General features: G+C 41.4%; 1 protein-coding gene across 1 annotated transcript in view; it reads left to right on the plus strand.

Annotated features, from left to right (window-relative positions):
- IL1RAPL2 (interleukin 1 receptor accessory protein like 2) overlaps nucleotides 1-13,996 on the plus strand; it is a gene marked incomplete at both ends in the record, with an annotated part of 389,919 nt that extends 375,923 nt beyond the window's left edge. Inside the window, 2 exons of the mRNA XM_082488072.1 lie at nucleotides 3,700-3,870; nucleotides 13,299-13,996. Of these exons, the coding sequence (XP_082344198.1) occupies nucleotides 3,700-3,870; nucleotides 13,299-13,996 (869 nt within the window). The remainder of the gene's footprint in view (nucleotides 1-3,699; nucleotides 3,871-13,298) is intronic.
- Nucleotides 13,997-20,743: the final 6,747 nt, after the last annotated feature.

A 20,743-nucleotide genomic window follows, 5' to 3' on the forward strand; every position in this document is an offset into this window, starting at 1 on the left:
AATCAATGAGTCTTTTCATTGACATGTCACTGGGCCGTGCCGTAAGCAAATGGGAGTAAGACGAATTGTTCATAGTCTGTTATAGAGGCTTGAATGTCATTTGTGAACTGATTCCTCAGAACTCTTCACATTCATGTGTCCCAGTGCCACGTACGCCCAGGGTCACTTCTCCCGAGATCCATACTGTATGTGGGCAGCCCTTTCACCAGGTATTTTTCATTAAACATTTCCATTGAATTGTCTTCAGGCTGCTAACTACCTCCAGTAACTAGTGAGAGGCGATTGTTATTGAGGTTAACTAGTTGCCTCAGTTAATTGTGAGACTGTAAACAATGTAGTGGGAATGCACAGCTTGCCCGGAGAGTATGTTTAGGAACAAACCAGGCTATTTTCAGTGTTCTTACCCTTCTCTCTCGCTAGCATGTATTCTGTTTGGTGCCTAAAGCTAAACATGTATTTTCAAATTGAAGCTTTAATTCTCCTGAATATCGAACATTCCTGCTCCTACGAAGCTGGAGTACATCCCGCTAAACTAAATCCAAGCGCTTTAAATCCTATTATTATATTCTTAGCACTTTTATTATAGCATAGTTAATATGTTATTAATAAGCATGTAACTAGTATCTGCAAAAGTTCTGAAGTAGAGTGTTCACAGTACAAAGTACAGGTAATTTTCATAGCCCACCGCAACACTTATGAGTCATGTAGGCAGTCTGGAATGGTATATCTAGAAACAATAATGTATTTGAAAAAAGAGCAGGAAACACATTTCCCCTATTGTGCCAAAACAACGTGCAGTTGCACAGACATGCTGCTTTCTGCAGTTAGCGTTACTGTTATCAAAATAATGAATGTTTCTTTAACACTGAGTAGATACGGTGTGAAAGTGTTTCGCTACAATGAAATCCATAGGAGTTTTGGAGAATGCGTGGAATGACATCCAGGGGATTTTAGAATGTGGAACGATAAATAGCAGGAATAGAGATCAGGAAATTTCCTCTTCCTCAGTCTTCACGTGTGGGTGCGAAAACCTAAGATGCTTTTTTCATACTACACAATACTGCAAAATATTTATGCTGATACCTAGGAGAAAGTGAAGTGTGATATTTTTTGGTTTTGAGTAATTTACCTCTAACACCTTGGGATTATACCAATGTAACATCCCTGGTTCACACCAACAAAAAGTGATCCAAAGTGGTAACTTCCTCCAGATTGCTTTGGTTCATTTATCTTGCGTTTTCAGTGTGAAGCTGCTGCATTTTTATTCATATAACTTCCTTGGTTCGATCACTTTTTAATTTATGAAGCAATATTATTTTCTAGTTGTTAGAGGAAGCCCCATGAGTACGTAGGGGATTCTGTGCGCATGTTAATTCTGAAAACACCTTTTATTTTTCCAGTGCACGGGTTTAGAACTATTGCAGCTTCGTGTCTCATTCTCATACTGCAGGATGAAAGATGGAGGCAGAATATTACTGAAATCATAGCATATAAGGGGATGTTTCTTTCTACTTATGTAGGCTATAGTGGGAACACACAGAGCTTCCATGAGCAGTCAGCTGTATAGATGCAATTGCAGAGTTATCTTCCATTTATACATGTATTTCTTTACAATAGAAGATTCGGAACTCAACAGATTTGCTCTATTCCTGTTTCTAAAAATATCCTGTGTAAACGATGTTGGATGCATTCACTTCCTGTGTTGTGTGTAGCACTGTTTTTAGAGAAAATGATACTGAAGATTAAGGAAAGGCATTTAGAAAATGACTCCAGACAGGGCTGCATCCAAGGCACACGGAGCAAGCTGTGGGCAAGCATGGATAGGTCCTTCTGCTATGTCCTGTGTATGTGAAGCTTGTGAAGAGGGAGTCGAGACCGTAGAGATGTAACACAAGCGTACGGACTCACAAGAGCCCGAGGGATCTGTTTCTGTCTACGTCTTGCTTACTTGGGTTGTGCATAGAGGTGACTGGAGAGGGCAGTTGTACCCACGCGGCTGGAAGGGGCGGGAGGCTCAGGGTCTGCCGGCACACAATCCGTGCGTGGCTTTCACGATGCTTTATAACCAGGTATGTCATGCTCCGGGGCTTGCTCTGCTGCCTTTGCAGAGCTCTCAAATGTTTGCAGGGATGTTTGTCTCCCAGATCGCTTGGTGGCTGGCTTCTCTTAAAGGTTTTGGCAGGCTTCCTTACAGACAGGGTAGCAGGTTTTGGACAGGCCTCCAAAGCTGACTGGCCTTTATTTCTTTGCTAGTTGTTCTTCTGCCATCTTTCCATCAGTAACTACTGTCTTTGTATGCTGTTGATTTCGGAGCAATATCAGCAAGCCAGGTGGAGAGCCGCCCATACAGCTATGGCGACACTAGGCAAAGTGCCTTTTACAAATATATAATTATTCCCATGCTTTGTCTGTAGCTCTGACCCTCATGGGTCGGGCTTTGTGTCAAGAATTATAAGAAAGCTACCATCATTTCAAGGTCATCAAGGAATGTATTGTATTATGATTAACTATTTTTTCTGTTTATCAGGGTATATTGATGATTTTTAACTGCTTTAATTATCTTCCATGTGCACTGTTCTTTACAGATAATTGGTACTCAACAATCCTTCATTCATGCAGTTTTGTCCTCACAACATTAACTATTTGATTTTTCTTTTTCTGTAAATACTGGCAGCTGTGCTTTTCCCTGGAGATTGAATTGCTGAAGGTTGACTTTTTCAATATACTATTTTCCATTACGGCAGAGGAATAGCAAAGAGAAATGTAATGAAGGCAGTCTGATCCCAGCGTGGATCCCAAGCTCGATAGCGGTGCCACTTCTGTTCCTGGCACAGTCACCAGCTTTTAGCTCAGTGTTTCGGATGCAGAGATCTGGAGACAAGCCCCAGTGCTGTGAAGGAGGAGGAGGCGACGTGTTGCCTTTTCTAGCCAAACCACTGTCCTCATGCGGCGTTGCCTGGGTCCCCTCTGTGACCCATGGCTTGCCTCCACTTTTTGATGAAGCTTTGCCTCCACCCCTGAGCTGAAGGCAGAATGGAGGGGCAAGTCTCCCCCTGCGCCCCATTTGCTCTTGGAGTTATTTCTCCCTCTCATACTGTGAGCCCCAAGTATTTAAAATGTCTCTAAAATTATGATATTGGTTTTAAAAACTACAAGATTTTCTGAATAATTGCTTTGGACTCTTTTCTGCATAATTGGTATTCATTTGAGTTAAATCATGTATTTTCTCACAATTGCTTCTGCAAGGAAGTTTTCCTTGCTGAAAACTTTCCAAACTTTCCAGGCTCAAAAACTTTTCCAAGTTCAAAATTTTCACATAATCATAGCACTCTTGAGGCATAGCGGTTGAAAGATTTCCATTAGCGATATGTAAAGGATTAAAATAAAAAGTTCCAGCTTTAGTATTGGTATCAAAAAGTTGCCCATGATCTTTTCAGATGTGAAACGTGTACACTGACCATACGAAGCAGAGTCAGTAACTAGCTCAACATGCAGAAGAAGAAAACTGAAAGGGCATTGTTTGTCTGGATCTGAAAGATTTCTCTGTGGAAGCTGGATTCTGTCTTCCTGTGACAAGTCCCAGTTTTGTTGGGAAATGCTTAATCATGTCAAGGAATAATACGATTTCCTAGTACATTCCTGTATTCTTTATAGCGCTCTTGCAAACAGCTGGCTGAACATGAATTTGTTTTCTTACAGACAACAAGGAATATGATGCATATCTTTCATACACCAAAGTGGATCCTGATGCGTTAGATTGTGATAATAATGAAGAAGAGCAGTTTGCACTTGAAATTCTGCCAGATGTTCTAGAAAAGCACTATGGGTATAAGCTCTTCATTCCGGATAGGGACCTCATCCCTAGTGGAAGTAAGTATTTCTGACCTTTCGGTTTTAATTCTCTCTGATGTGTCATGAAGGCCCGGACAGTGTGATAAGTACTAGATGTTGGAAACCTCTCTTTATGAAGTGGTTGTGAGGATTTGAAAAGTTTCGTCAGTACTGCAAATTTGAGCTCCAGGTTGGAGCTTGTTCTTGCACCACTGAAATCAGGGGGAACTGCCGTTGATTGTAGCGGAGGCAGGAGCTGGACCTTCCTACAGGGAAGGCTACAGCACTGCAAGCAATACTGTAGTCCAAAATTTCTACATCAGACACAGGTAGCTAAGCAGGAAAGTTCCAAAAAAGATTTTGTAGTCTCTATTTTACCATTGAAAATGGGATTATTATTTTTTTTCCAGTAAATATTTGTCTACAGCAGCTTTACAAGTAAAAGTCATCCTTCCTATCGTCTTTTGGTTTTTTCCTAACTTTGAAGTCTCATAAATTGCTACAATAGGTTCCCAGTTAACGGTATAGATGCAATTTCTTCATTAGAGTTTTGAGCAAATGTTGCATTTCTGAGCAGTGTTGTTATTGTGCAAACAATTGGTATTGTGTAAGTAATACTAAGTTTTCAGAGGACTATGTGCAGCCCAGTGATCTGATGCTGTTTTCCATGCTGACGGTGAAATACAGTTGTCCATTTCAAATCATTTTGCTGCCATGTCTGAAGATTCAGCAGCACCTTTGGATGTCTGTACCAACAGTTAATGCCTTCCTAGCTGTAGTTATGGCATCTCTTCTTCCAGATTCATTTTTGGACAAGTCAAAAAAGACTATGAATCATATGCATCATGTTGATGAATTTTGAATGCACAGTATGTTTACTTTAATATCACATTTATTTGAAATGGTACCCTTGTGAAAAATAAGCTTTTACAAATTCTGTCTGCAAATCACTTCCATGAAAAACATAAGAAGACAATATGAGCTTCTGTCTGTATAGGCTACTGTATAGGAAATATGAATAAGAAAACAAAGCAATGGCTGTGCTGGAGCAGATGTCCCCAAACATGAAACAGCTAGAACATGGCCGCATTAGCAACCTGCCTGCCAAAAGACTTGAAACTGCTGCCTTGCTGCTGCCAAAATCCAGCGCCTGCCGTAGAAGCTGGAGCCTACTTCTTCTCTGACATTTGAGGGAGCTGGCAACAGAGCTCTGAATCCTGTACCATTGGGAAAGGGGAGCCAGAGCCTAGTCAGACATCAGGCAAAGTCCCGTGTAGTGGCTTGAATTTCACATGTGCATTTGCAGCTCCTAGATTAGAGCTGCTTCCCCTATCGCTTTTACCCTGCCCATGCAAGGTGTGAATTTTACTCCCTTACTGACATATTCCAGAAAGGGGACTTGGCTCGTAGCCTTCTTATTTCCGACTGTACAAGCAAGTAGTACTGAGTTTATAGATATTATTAAGATAAAATACATCTTTTTGTGTTAAAAATCACAGAACTGTTGTAAATAGTTGTTTCATATCCAACAATATAGCAGAGTTATACATAGCAATTATACAAGTGAATTAAAGAGTTTAAAGCTAGCCCTTCAATGATAACTATACTGAGGCACAGATTAATCTGAAATGAGATTCTTCTTTCCAATTGCTGTACCAGCCAGCATGGTATTTTATTTTTGTCTATTTTTGTCAGTCAGACACTCAGCAAATACTTGTCATCACTTTGGGTATTCATTAAACCTCTCCTGAAAATGTAGGGTACCTGAAAATGTCAGTTCTCATTTATGAACATTCACAGATTTAATACCTCTTTTTTCCTCTCAAACTCACTTCTTCAGTATTATGAAAGGGCCTGATTCTAACACATGGAGCTTCAAGAACGCTTAATCAGAGATAATGACAATGCAGAATAAAATGTGGAACTGAAATGAGTGTGATTTGCATGCTTTAGCTTTGAAAAAGATATGGGAGAAGGCACTTTATTTTGAGGGGCCAAGAGGGAGGGAGAAGTGATGGGAAGGAGGGAAGACTCAGAGTCCTGTATTTGTAAGCTCTCCATGTGCGCTGGAGAAGTGGAACGTGGCTGTGTTCTGCCTAATGCTCACCGGTCTTTCAAGGACTTGCAGTACTTAGTGAAGAGAGCAGGCAGTGTGCCATGGTCTCAACCTGCTAGAAACTTCAGAGGTTTCCAAAAGTGGCAGATATGACAAAATATATAGGTCTTTGGGGTAGATTTCTATAGAAAAATAGGGGTTTGATCACAGTTACCTTTTTTATTTTAGGTAATATCTCTTGTCATATGTACTTCATTTCCTCCTCTTCTGGTGTAAATGGCTTTCAGTGTTACGCAGTGCTTTCCCACTCTCCGTTCTGATGTGTTTCCTTCTATATCTTATGTACTTAAATGTGTACCATTCCGCTAGAACAGCAAATAAGGTGTGTTTTGTAAGGCTGGTTGTTTTATATAATCTCTGCAATTTTAAGGTGCTGCCACAGGAGGGTGTGCATTATTGCGCTTGCTTCCTGGCATGAAGCAATGCGTACAGCTGCTACTTGGATTTGAGAGCAAGCGAAAAATAGATTTGTTAAATAGTATTTCATTAACTTTCTCGCACACTTCTCTGAACAAACTCAAAAGCTGAGTTCAGAAAAATTCAGAGACAAGTTTGATTATGTTTTTGTCCAGACGGTTCATCTCTAACCTCTGGGGAAAAGCTATGGTAGGCTCTGCGTGTCCCTGTGCAGCCGAGAGAGAGATAACAGCCCGATGTGACTTACCTGGGACATGCGCACCCAGCAGCGAGCTCCTCCGCACTGCATATCCGAACTTTGCATTTCGGCTCTGCGCTGAGGGCCATTTGTTTCAGGGGTGCCCAGGGAGTGACTGTTGCTCTCCCTAGGAAGACAGAGGTGATGGCTGTGGGGACTGAGGCCACAACTTCACTGTTGGGAAGCAGATCCCTGGCATCCAGAGGTCAGGTCAGGTGGGGCTGAGTCACGTTTTGCAGTAGGTGTTGGTTTCTGTGCCCCGCTGGGATACCAATGTTATCCCAGTGGAGCGTTTTGTCCTAGTGGGAGAGTCACCGTGAAGGATGCTGAGGGCCTCGGTGGTGCCCACCGCATAGTGGCCAGCAAGGACCTTTGCAGTGACTCTTGGAGCTGCCTGAGAGCAGGACAGATGGACCCGGCTCCCCAAACTTGAGAGGTAGAAATGGCTCCAGCAGCCACTGCTTCTTGCTGCTGCAGAAGCCCTCGTGGCCATGCAGGCTGGAAGATGAGAGGGGCGACACGGTGGGGAGATGTGCCAGTGTGCTGTGTAAGCAGCAAGACCAAGTTTGTAACCTGGGATTTGAGTTGCATGTTAGAGAAAGTACGATAGCAGCTATTCTTAAAGAATATTCTTTGGTCTTAACAGAGTAAGTGTTCTTCACTCTGTCAAAGCTGACAGCACATATACTTTTCTGCCTAGGTAACTAAGGCGTAACGGAACATGTTAGCCTGTATAAGGAGATCGTGATCCCTAAGGTACAGTTGCAGTTGTTACTAAAGTTTCTTAGTAGTTATCATTTTTTTCCACCCTATTAGTGTTCAGGGCTTTTTTAACAAATCCTTTCCCATACCAAGCAGACTCTCAAGCCCTGTGAGCTTTTAAATTCAGTATTAGGAGATCTGAGGAGACTGAATACTTGGGGGGGGAGGAACAGGAATAATTATGTTTTTACCTGAGCCATTTTCTGTCTTACTAAGGATGATATGTCTACAGAGAGAAAGCTCTATTTGCACTCGACTCTTCTAAAATTGGGACTATATCGGAGGGAGATATTTTTCTCACATGGTTTCTGCAAATTATTTTAAACCCTGAAAGTGAAGAGGTCGAAACTGTCAAGTTGGATTTTTAATACCAGCAATACAAATCTATTAGAGCATCATTTAGTTGCTCTCTAAGCATATGTGCGTTTGATCTTGACAGGATTGAAAAAACATCAGCAATTCACTCCAGCTCAGCCCAGGGTAAAGAGATCAGGCACTGAAAAGAATAATGGTGATGGAATAAAAATCTTTGCTTTCACCTGAAAAATGAGAGCTTGTCAGCACAACAGGAGAGCACCTAAGGCACGTGATAGAAAGTACCCAACAGTCAATATTGCAGTTCTGGTACTTTGTGGTTTTGTCTGCCCATCTGTGTGGTTTTTGCCTGGTGCATTCCGGGTTCCTGGATGAAGAAAACCCGGTTGGACTGTGTGCATGGAGTTCCCAAGGAGCCTTAATTAGGTATGGGACACCATTTATGTGGAATGGGAATGGAGTACCCAGCTCCACAAACTCCTTTCAGAAGTCCCTGGTTGTCTACTCTGTATGAAATTTCACACTTAATGCCAGGCATGGGCGGGGGTAGCAGAGACACAGAGGAATGATAGTTGAAAGTGGAAGAAATATGTACAAAAGCCAGAAAGGTTGGCTACCCTGTAACAGCCCACTGAAGGCCTCCAAGGTGGTCAGGGAGCTGGAGCACACAGTACAAGAGGAGAGCCCAAAAGAACTGTGTTTCTTGAAGAAAAGGCCAACAAAGACGAGGCCAAGGAGGAATATTATGGTTGTCTTTCCAGTGGAAAGCACAAAGATGGAGACAGACTCTTCTCCGGGGTGCACAGTTGTTGAACAAGAGGCCACAGGTATGAGTTGCAACACTGGAAATTCCATTTAAACATTTGGAAAATTTTCCTCACCATGAGGGTGGTAAGACACTGGAACAGAACCCAGAGACACTGAGAAGAAACCTTCAACCTTGGAGGTCTACAAAACTGTACTGGACAATGCCCTGAGCGATTTTAGCTGGTCCTGCTTTGGGCGGGGTGTTGACCTGGAGACCTCCAGAGCCCCTTTCTAACCTGTAAGAGTCTTTGATTCTAAATATCCAGAATTTTGGTTCCAACATTTATCGCCAAAACAATTTCACCAAAATCATCCACTTCAGTCTGAAAGGGCACAACCCCAGAGCCACCATCCTTTCCTTCTCCTTAATCCCCACTTGCTTTGCCATGCCAAATAGGGAAAGTCTGACAATGGCTAAGGGAGTGGTACGCTGAGAGGGCAGTGTGTCATGCTGATCTGCACTACTTGTTTCTTTATGTTGAACTCATCAACTGTCCCTTAGCTTATTCTGGGATTGGCCTCTCTTTGGGGAGGGGCCCTCTGTGTTTCAGCAGTTCCGACTGCAGCGCTGTTCTGGTCTGAGCTAACAGAAACAACAGATATTTAATAAACAGGAAAAGCAAGACATGCAATCATTTTTGTTATAATAAAATAATCAGAGTTAGGGTTTGGGAACTACACGGTTAGGAAACCAGGACTGAATTATTCTTCTATAAATAACTTTCTCAAGTGATAGTCACGTTGCCCAACGCAGAACGGCTGGCTATTTTCAGAGTGCCGGGAACCAGCCAGTAGGGGGTCGATGGTAGATACTCTTTGGTTCTTGTGGTTCTGCAGACCATGCTTCCCCAAAATATCCGTAGGACTTTATATGATTTCTGGTGTTCTTTTCCTCTCCCTCAACTGCTTCTGCAAATCATCTGAATGTGGTTAGTTAGTAATTTCTTTGTGTAAGCAACTCTGTGTCTGTGCTCTTCGTTAACTTCCTTGCTCTTAGTCTGCTTGCATATTAGGTTGTCTGGGTTTCCTTCCAGCCTGTGGTTAGTATAGCTTCTTCAAGATTCAGTAGGCAGTTATGCATGATTTAATTGCAAATTGGATGCATGTCTTGGATTTCTCTTCTTCAGTGCTTCAAACTACAGTTCAGCATCGTTACATGTTGACAGTGTTTGGTGAGCACATACTTGCTGTCAGATGATCTGTCTTCATTACTGAAGGGCAACCATGCAAAAACTGCATTTGTTTATGGGTCTAAAAGTTTTTGCTGTCCATACCTTTTGGGGCATTGCATTGGACATGATGCAAGTAAGTTACTGATAGAGCTACTAATAATTCTAAATATTTTGACCTATGGGAAATGCTAACATTTTGAAGACGTTTTTTGTGCCATATAGCAAAATGGTGTTTCAAGGGAGGAAAAAGGGGTCAAAATTTGACGTGTTCTTTGTCAATAAAATCAAGTGGGTTAACTCTAATGCTGAAATTTTATTTTCACGTTCTAGTTTATGATAAAATACAATGTCTGGGAATTAAAAACGAATAATTCCATACTGATTTTGTCAAGACAATTTTTTTTTCTCCCCTCACGATGAAATGTCATTGAAGTTGACACCTCCTGCAGCAAAAGTGAAGTTTCAGCAAAATGATATTTATCTGATGGAAATATATCGGTCTGGAATCTTACAATTGGTGATGTCATTCCTGAAATCTGTGCTCAATTTTTTTCTTGAACGTGAAACAGAGCCAGTGCCTGACAATTACTTCTTAGCTCACGGGAAAGGTGGAAACCACCCTTTCTCCATCCTCCATTGCAATACAGATTGCTTGGATTTAATACCTTCTAATGGACCGAACACTTAAGACAGACAACTCAACCCCGGGTATTTTGGGCAGTCTCAAATTCTGAAGTGAAAGGAGGGTGGGTGATTTAGCAACTCACGGGTTTACGCGGTCAGTCTGCTACCACTGGAAAAAATAAAACTTGAATTTCCACAGACTGGAATATGTCCCCCCATGTGATTTAAGTTGTGCACATTGGACATATTGTAGAGTGCACCCAATCGAACCATGTGCTCCAGGGAAGTTGTCGCCTACCTTTAGTAGTAGTCCCAAGCTGAAGTTATTGGGAATACTAAGTACTTCTGGACCAGATGTCTGGAAAATGTGTTTGCCTTTTCATTTGGGTTTCCAGTTTCCTATAATACGGTGTATTTTATCCTCAGTGCACCAACAGAACCCCTGTACATTTGCCATGTCTATCAGTGAACCAGCTGCAAACTTGGAGCTGAAGGAGCACCTAGTGGTCATTTGTGAAGGTGTCTGTTTAGCCGTCTGTAGAAAGAGCTCTTACTTATTGCGATATCCAGTAAGTAAGGTGGGCATGCCGAAATATGGGAGAGGCACAGAGGGGAGAAGTAACCATCTGAGAAAACAGGGAATTTTTCCTGTCTTCTTCCCACCTCATTCCCTGTTTGACTAAAGCAAAGTCTGGTGAGTTTTTGATTGAGATGGTATGATGGACTATTGCTGGGTTGCTGCTATTGAAATTATTGCCACTGGATATTTGAAGAGATGAAAGTGGAGTAATTTTTTTGTCTGTTTTGTTGGTTTGTTTTGGTTTTTTAATCGGATGCATATAGGATATGTATGGCTGTGCTTAGCCCTAACCTGGATATGTGGTACTGACCGGTATTGTGTCCTGCAGAGAATTGTCTTGTACATAGTCGTGTTCTGAGTTGTTTGAAGGAGGGATGAATATGTCTCAGGAAAGATGCATGATAGTTTGTTGTTTTACTGTATCTTGCAGATTCAACCTCTAATGATGAAGCTTCCCACCTAAATTCTTTCTTTTTGGGAGCAGAAAGAAAGGAAGAAAATGAAGAGTCTGAGCTGTTGATACATTGGGATAATCTCTTTCCATTGTATTGAACATTTCTACCTTTCCTTAAGTTTTGTTTCACCAGTTCTGCTTATCATTTTCTCATTGTTGCTGATTCTCTCCCCTCTCCGCTGCCTCTCCCATGGATTTTAATGTTGAAATTTTTTCATTAATGAGTAACAATTTTACACAGAGCAATGTCGGCGTTTTCCTCATAAAATATTTTAAGGAGAAAAAAAACAAACTGTAAATGCTGCATGATTAAAGAGTCATAAAACATTAACTAAAAGTCAGGATTGTTGCATAGACATTTGTAATGTATGTGTATGTCTTAAATTTTTGTGTGTCTGTGGGATGTTTGCAATTGCCTCTTTTTTCCGTTTGTGAAAGAAATTCTTCTTGCTGCTAAGTGGTGAAGTAAAACATTGGTAAAGGCAGATTTGATGCTAACTATGCCTTCAGTCTCATGAAAATAAGCTATTTTAGAATGTTCCTGTTGGCCTATTTTGTAGCTATTTACTTTACTGGAAGTGGTGTGAATAAGCATGCTGTGGAACGGTGCTTGGGACTATAAAAACGAGTCTTGCAGTAACAGATGTTGATTAATGATGTTCTTTGTAATCGTTGTTCCTGCTAGAGGGCAGTGTGTGTAAGAGAGGCCCTGCCCTGTGCTGAGTAAAGATCTGTTCTGTGCAGCTCTGGTGTCCAAGTCTTCATTTATAACACATGCTTCTCCTCTGTTGTCAGGCGGCACATTCTGAGTAGCATGGTCAAGAGGTTCATGTAGTTTAAAAATAAAATGATACCCCGCCTCTAAGCTCGCAATCACAATGCTATGCAACCAATGAACACTTTTCTGACCTTAGTGGGGTTTTCTGCAAGTGATTTCATTTTTCTGGTCTTGACCCAAAACTCACTGAAATGTCTTGAAGTCTGTTCATTTGAATGGGTTTTGGATCAGGTCTGTAAGTAGATCTCTTTCCCATCCTGTTCCGTGTCAGACCGGTGTAATTGGCTTCCCTTCCCTACCATCCCTGGGACAAGTGAAACTCAGGCATCCAAGTCCAACTTCAAAAATACTTTGTAGTTCAATAAGCTGACATCATGGAGCTAATGATGGGGCTGGCATTTCTGCTTACACTGATCGTTTGCAACTACTTGGCATGCATGAATAAAAGAACAATGCTATTTTCTTTGTCACTGATGTCTCAACAAATAAACACCTCCAACATGTTTAAATTTTCCATTTGTTCCTGTCACTTGTGAAGTTTCTGTTAATACCTTGGGATACATAGAAGCACAGGTTTGTGATGTTAAAACAGAGCGTTGGGCCACAAAGAATGTTATTGTGCTTTTGTGGTCAAAACCTAAAGAAGAAAGAGCTACCGTGATGCTTCTATGCAGTAGCACAAGTTCTGCATGTGATGAGAGTGGATTTCTTTTTGAGCTCTTGCAAGTTACAGTTCATACACCCTGCAGCACCCTCATGTCTTTGCGTCTGAAACACAAGAACTGCTTCCCAAAGCATGCTTCCCTCAATGCGATGTTAATAATAACCAGTGTCAATGTTAAAATTTACACAAACATTATATTGATCTTGACCCATATTTTTGCAGTAAGTGAACTGTGTATTTTTAGTCACTAATGCATCTCCACAGTGAAGATATTATGTAAATGCCATTCTGTTGAGAACAGGGAAAAACCAGTAAAGGATGGAGGGTGTTATTGAGGCGTTTTCTATATGTACTCCATAAATAGAAATACATTGTGATACACAATCCTATTTTTGTTGGAGTATATTGTGAAATGCCCCTTGTCTTAAATGGTGTGGATCAGTAAGCTGTAGGATTTTGTTATACTTGATTGCAAGCCTGATGTTTTGATACAATAGACTTCTTCATTCTTTACTCTTTCTCTCTTTCTATAATTTGTAGCCTACATTGAAGATCTCACAAGATGTGTTGAACAAAGCAGAAGACTCATTATCGTGTTAACTCCAGACTATGTTCTCAGGAGAGGATGGAGTATTTTTGAGATGGAAAACAGACTCCATAACATGCTAGTCAGTGGAGAAATCAAAGTTATTTTGATTGAGTGTACTGAATTAAAAGGGAAAGTGAATTATCACGAAGTGGAATCTTTAAAGCACACCATCAAACTTCTCTCAGTGGTCAAGTGGAAAGGACCAAAAAGCAGCAAACTGAATTCTAAGTTTTGGAAGCGTCTAGTCTTTGAAATGCCAGGGAAGAAAAAGGAGGTGGTGTCTCGGCATCAGGTCCTGGATTCTGCAGAGCAGGGCCTTTTTGGAGACCTCCAGACTGTACCCTCTCTTGCCGTCACAGGCACTTCTGCCACGTTGGTAGAATCGCGGGCTGATTTAACTGATTACCATCAAGCAGATTCTGTGCAAATGAGACATTATTGCAGAGGATACGAATACGATGTGTCAGCAGCAACATTGCCAATAGCTTCCATAAGCAACCATCACACGTACTGTAACATACCTTTGACACTACTAAATGGACAGCTACCTCTTAACAATACCATGAAGGATCCCCAAGAGTTTCACAGGAACAACCCATTGCTACCTTTATCAGCAAAGGAGCTTAGCTTCACCAGTGATATTTGGTAGTGAAGATCAGGACTCTCTTGAGATGCTTCATGACTGCCATGAAGACACGTTTTTAAAGAACTTTGCCCTAGCCCCATGGGGTGAGAAGATGTATTCGAAGCAGCGGCACACTTGTTTGCTTTTCTACTTGAACTTTTTTGTTTACATTTACAAATTATTGACAAAGTGGGCATTCTTTTGTAACTCAGTAATGTCCTTCCTGTCTTTTAATGTACAGTTTTATTGCTTCTTTAAAAAGGAGGGGGGATAGAAAAAACACATCCCATCATTTTACAGCAGGTTTACAATCTGGGATGGATAAAAGGTCACTGTATATGATCTCCAACATCCATACATGTTTAAGTAATAGTATTTGAAAGACATGGAAGTTGTTGGGTTTTTCATATAGACTTCAGTACAGTTTGAAATTCTAATCACGCTACGAAAATGATTATCTCCTGCACAGACCACAAGGGGTGAATCATTCTCACAAGGAAGGAGGAGGAAGCCTTCCCGGTAACATTGGCTTGCAAATACATTTTAGAAGATGACCAGCTGAAACAATGCAGATGAAGCTCTATCAATAAAGTGCATAGTAACAGTTGCTGCAGAATAAATCAACTGCTCACATCAGCATCTCTTCATTTTATTATTGAGGCATGTTGTATTCATAGTCAATGGTTAGCAATGTGGTTTTATTAACTTACTAGACTAGCGGAAGTTGTTTAGGAGGATTTTAAACAATTTTTCTGTCAATTATATATTATTTCACATTTTTTGCAGATTTTTAATGGCTTTTTTAAAACAGTTTAAGTATAAATTTATCTGTCTGTTGGTTAATCCATTAATTTGAAATTTCTTAAGATCTCTTGAGCTCTTTCAAGATTTGTAGTGAAGGCAATGTAATTTTACGTAGGATTTTTTTTTCCCAAATCAGTAGTTACAATTTGAAATTAACCTTTTTGTGAGAACATCAGCAATAGAAAATAATTACTACAGCAATATGCAGCGATCAAGTGCTAAATTATTCAGGTTTACTAGTAGTCTGACTTCAATTGCAGTGATAATCACCTGAGACAGTTCTCTCTCCGTTTATCTACCTGTGAATTTATGTACCTTTTAAATATGGCTGAAGCGGGAATATTTCTGCTCTCTGTGCAACTAGTGAAAAGGGATCTTTTGAAGCAGCTGGTAAGGTCTTGCATTTCTTACTTATGAGAGTGATCCCATCGGCCAGGTACGATACTGTCATTTATCTTTCATGGAAAGCGTTCTTGCTGCTTGTGTATCAGAAGTGTTGTCCAGGCGCTCAGCATCAGGCCTTACTACTCAGCGAGTTGAGTTTTCTTTGGACCAGTATGTTTCATGGAGATTTCCATACTCAGTTGATTAAGAGTTGCAGAGTCAGACCATGGAGACAGCAGTACACAAGGAAAAAGCTCTAAATAATGAAGGCCGAAGCCAGTTTCGCGGTCTTTGGCATGGCTTTAATGAAACACAGTAGACATGGGAGTTTTGTCTCAGTAAGATGTGCTGGAGCAAGTTCCCAAAAATATTTTTATGGCAGGCAGCCTTGCCTGTATTTCAGTATGTTTTTAGCGTTGTTCTCTTTGATTGCATGAATAAAAGTTAGCACTCTGCACTCAGCTGCTTGTGGTTTCATCAGCAAACAAATTCAGTAAATCCTTGACATTTTGCAGTGGTTCCTAAATTGTACCCTACAGTCGAATGGAAACAAACACTGACCTAAGACTTAAAAGTATCCAGAATTGGCCCAAAGGCCATGAGAATGATCTCAAATGTGCAATAATTCATAGAGGTCGGTATTTTTCCATTGCTTCTTTCCCCGGTTCTTTATTCTGTGCCCTCTTACGCCAGTTATTGTCTGTAAGATTTTCATTAGGTTCTAAATAATACATGTTTCTCTTGTTTTTTCGAGCGTTATTATGCATTTGACACTAACACTGAAAATGGAAATCTAGAAAAGATATTAATTTATTACACAGTATAGGACTATAACTTGCTCTTTTGTGAAGTTAAGTTCCGAACGTATAGGTGTTTAATATATGTATTTTTCTACTGAGAAAGAAAGTGATTTTACCTCCATTATAAATATATGTATTTCAACCTCCTCCCAGAAATTTACAAAATTTGCACTGTTTTATAAGTGTTACAGACTGTGTTTACACTGGCTATGTTCTTTAATGCAAAGTGTAATTTAAACAAAGGAAAAAAAAACTAAAAGAAAACCCTGCATGAAGAGAGCTGCATATGTTTAAATGAAAAGCTGTACTTTTCATTATTTTCCTTTCCACGTTCCTCTAGAATCTGGTTAATTCACATAGAATGCTCAGTGAGAGTTTAAACCTACTAGTTCTGTATTAAGCATGCAAACTCCAAAAAAAGAAAAAAGATACATATGCAGGTTGGTCTGCTGGTTTTATTTACGATGACTAAATATGGGTAGCGAATTCCTTTACCTGATGATAGTGTCTCTTAGAGCAGTAGCTATTCAAAAGCAAAATGCAATCATGTTTGCATTGAGGTAACATGAAAAGAACAGTTTTTCTGTCATTTTGCAAAAGCACATTGTGTGTCTGTGTATCGATATCTTTTAGTTATAGATGACAAGTCACAATCTGCTTTAAGATTTCAAAGTGTGTATTGAGTACTACGACAATATATACATGAATCGGAACCGCCTGTACCCCTCTGCTTTCGGTGTGGGGATGGGGACCTGAGCTCAGGAGGCCTCTCATTGACTCCGTTTCGTGTAATACTGGTGTGACGTGCCTAGAGGCCAAGCGTTTCTGTAAGTAGCAGTTAAGGGTCTGGAAAAATACTCTCGAAACAGTGAAGTGCATCCATCGGTGGGACTTTGGTGGCACAGAGACTGGGAGCTTGTCCCACTGTGAAAATCACCTCCATCGCTACCCGCCCGCGGGGTCCCTTGTGGTGGCAGTGACAGCTGGATCAGGGCCATGGTGGCAAAATGTTCTAGCTCGTTCATGTGAACTTCATTAGCTGAACGAGAAGGGCGTAAGGGCGTTTTGCGTTACTCTGTCTCACCAGAGCCGTGGTCTTACTCAGCTGGATTTATCGGGGACGAGGCCGGGGCACTACCCTGACAGCGCTTGGTGCTGCGTCTCGCTTGTGCCGCTGTGCAGCCCTCGGCACCCCCAGCTTGTCAGGCTGTGCCTTGCCCAGCAACAAAATCACCAGCAGCAAACATCCTTCTTGCAACCATGCGGGGCTTCTGATTTGGGGCACATTCATTTTAAAGATGGTTTTTTGTAGGCTTACTTTTGTGTGCGATGTGCTTCAGAAGCAATTATGGTTTGAAGGTTGTATGGAAAATGAGCTAGAAATTGGAAACCTATTCAGTATCTACAGATTTTATGTTCCTAAAGAAAGTGAAGAGAGAAACCAGGGTAATTTTAAATTAAGTAACAAAGTGGAGTGAATATTGACAGTTCTTGGGGGCTGCGGGCTGGACCAGTGTTTCAATAATTAATATTCCTTACTCTGGACAGTGGATGAGAAACCTGTATAAAGATACTGTCATATTCTGCCTGCAGGTCTGCTCCAAACCCCATTCAAGCCAACAGAAGGAGTTCCATCAAATTCAGCAGACTTTGGATAAGGCCATAAACCCTTCGGTTTACTGTGTACAGAGGAATAAAAAAGACAAAAGGGAGAGAAAAAAGGCAAGAGACTAATAAGCATTTGACTATTTAACATGGCTAAAATCAAGCTTATTTTTGTCCCTGTTTGGTGCGGATATGCTCCAGGACTGTCCAGCCTTGGGAAAGGAATTTTGTTCATTCTTTGTTATAAACAAGATAAGGACTTGGGAATAAATAACAGATACTTTGAGGGAAAAAAAAGAAAAAACACACATGATTTTTAAGGGCTTCTACTCTGTTCTCAGTAGTTCTTTGTTTCAACAGGCTTTCTCTGCTCATCCAAATGCATAAGCACATACTTAAATTCATCTTAATTCAGTGAGAAATACTTTACTGAGCAGGGGCCTGGAAGAGTAGTTGAGTGCCAGAAATCGCAGCATTTAGCAGCCTTTAGAGTTGGGCCCTTATGGAGATCCTCAGAGCAGCTTTTCCGATTTCGGTCTCTGAATAGATGTGAGTGTTATGGCAGAACAGCTGTCAGGTCTCACAGTCCTGGTTACAAGAGAGAAAGTCTTCAATGCTTGTTAGCCTGGCAGTGACATCTCCCTCCGAACTCAATGGTACACAGGAGAACAATGACTTTTTTCATTGTGTCCCAGTTGGGCAACTGGGAGCTTACCCCACGGGACGGCTTGGTTAGAAATACCGTCTGCGAGAAACCTCTACCCCCATGCAGCATTTTGTGCATCCTGTCTTGTGCAGCCGCCTTCTTTTGTACACCCTTTGAGGTTCATGCTGGGGATGCAAAGTTACTGGGATACTAAGAAATAAGTGAAGAGTGTGAAGAAGGGAGAGGAAGAAGAGAGCAGTCAGAGTCCGAGGGTTTTCCAGGCAGAAACACTGATTCAGTGTAGCGCAATGACAGCTCTTGCATGAATGCATCATGTTTGTCCACTATTCAATAGATGCTGGGCAAAGTTCCCCAGAAAAATATAATTTCTTGCCAGTTCACTTGCTTCAGAACCCTTGTCTTGATAATTTTAAAATTAAATTTCAGTTTCCTGCTGGATAGGCTACTTTCTCGATTTCTTCCGTAGGAAAAAAAAAAAAAAAAGCTGCTGCTTTACATGTGTGGAGATTCCACACAAGGTAAAAACTCGTGCTTTCTGCTGCTCCTGTGGGTTTGAAACATGCATGTAATGCCAGAAGTGTTACCGATCATCTCTGGTGAGGTGGATGAGGTGACCGGTTTCTACAGTGCAGTGAGTCCCATTACTGGAGAGTACAACTTCTGGCTCTGGCACTTCAGCAAGCCAAACTGCTCCCTTTTGCCATTGCCCCGTTCTACCAGATGTACATTTCCAATAAGCGTGGCTCCGAGCTGGGAGGAAAGTGGGTACCAAACATTACTGTTTAGGACTGTCCCAACAGCAGTGCTGCAGCTCTTACGACATGTAGTTGCTGGGTGCTGTATGGGTGCCCATCGGTCCTGTCCACGGGGGTCTCACTCTTGCAGTCTGCCCAGCAGTGCAATCACAGCCGGAGCCTGTGTTTCCAAAGCAATTAAGCCACACAGGAGTCAGATCTTATCAAAAGTCCATGGGAATGAGTCCTGGTCCTCAGTTCTTGTATTACCAACGTTGGTTAGTTAGGACTGTGAGAAATAACGACTGCTCTGAGCAGCAGAGCTGGAAAAGCCGCACCAAGGCAGCAGTGAGCCAACGGGCCCATCCTCACACAGGGCAGGAGGAAAATGGGTACCTGAACATTACGATGATGTTCGTTTAATGTAATCAACATTGGTCTATTTGCTTATAAAATAATGAAAAAGACCTAAAAATACCTTCCTCCGTGGTCTTGAAAGTATTTAAGGTTTTGAACTTTCATAAGTAATAGTGATTAAACCAGTTCCATTTCAGCACTAGTTAGCACAGCAAATGTTAAAAATACAGGATTTTGGAATACTTCATTACAGGAGGAAAGCAAAATTTGAGAATGGAAAGTAATGGCATGTCCCATTCTTGCAAACACAAAGAACAAAGTTCTGCAATGTATTTTGCTTCTCTAAAGAAATGACATGAAGTGTTTGCCATGTCGAAGGAAGGACAGCTTTGCAACGCGTACCACAGGAAGCCATTTGATCATTTCAATGCCACTGGAGAAATTCAGAGGTTAATAAGGCGGCTCCAAAGAGGTATAAAACAATGTCTAATAAAAGGAAACATAAAGTAAAAGTTACCGACCTTTGCCAGGATGTTTGTCATTTAAATATAAAACAGTAGCACTGCCAATAGCAGCAGAACGTGACCTCTCAGCATTTTCTCTTCATCGCAATATCATTGTACAGCTACAAACCAAGCGGGAAAGCAAATAAATAATAAAAATACAGTTTGTTAAGCTGAGCCAGATTCTCATAGTAGGTATTCTATAAACAACTCCTCTAATTAATTTTGATAAAGCGTAATTGGCTTTACAAGATGTTAAGAGCTTTCCTCTCTTCAGGACAAACTCAAAGACAAAACAATGCATTTTATACTAGACGAGTTTTGCAATTTCTTTAAAGACTGTAAAATAATTCCTTTGTACACAGCAGTGGGTGGTAAATGTTTTCCCGGCTGCGAGTTTCCACTACGGGCGTGCAAAGTGGTGTGCTGCAGGGAGAGCACCAACAGCTACTGCTGAGCCCCTCGGAGCTGGTAGACCAACGGGGCCGCGTTTGAGTGCAGCGGGGCAGCCACCGTGCTCACACGGGGCAGGGTGGGCTCGAGCCTTTGGCTGGGCAACGCCTAGAGAACATGGCACTGGTGCTCACCCTGTATGGAGGGGCTTGCAAAGTCTCCGGTGCCCTCTTTTAATGGACAAATGTAGGCAGGCCAAGGCGGAAATGAAAATTGTCAAAGGAAGAATCGTGCGCCTCATTTCTTTCTAAATCCCAATTATTTGGGATTCAGAGCATGCCCTGGGATTTATGATGTGGAGGAGAGAATTAGTGATTCTCATGCAGAGAGCGCAAGGGGCTTTGCTTTTACTACCAAGACGTGTTTTCATGAGAAATCCACACCCTGATGTGGCCTAGACTTAATGTAAATTAGCCTCTTATGAGGTGACTCAAGAAGAGAAGGCCTAATGAGATGTGAAGAAG

This window comes from Vanellus vanellus (genome assembly GCF_965231255.1).
Source record: "Vanellus vanellus genome assembly, chromosome: 10".
NCBI classification, from domain to species: Eukaryota; Metazoa; Chordata; class Aves; order Charadriiformes; family Charadriidae; genus Vanellus; species Vanellus vanellus.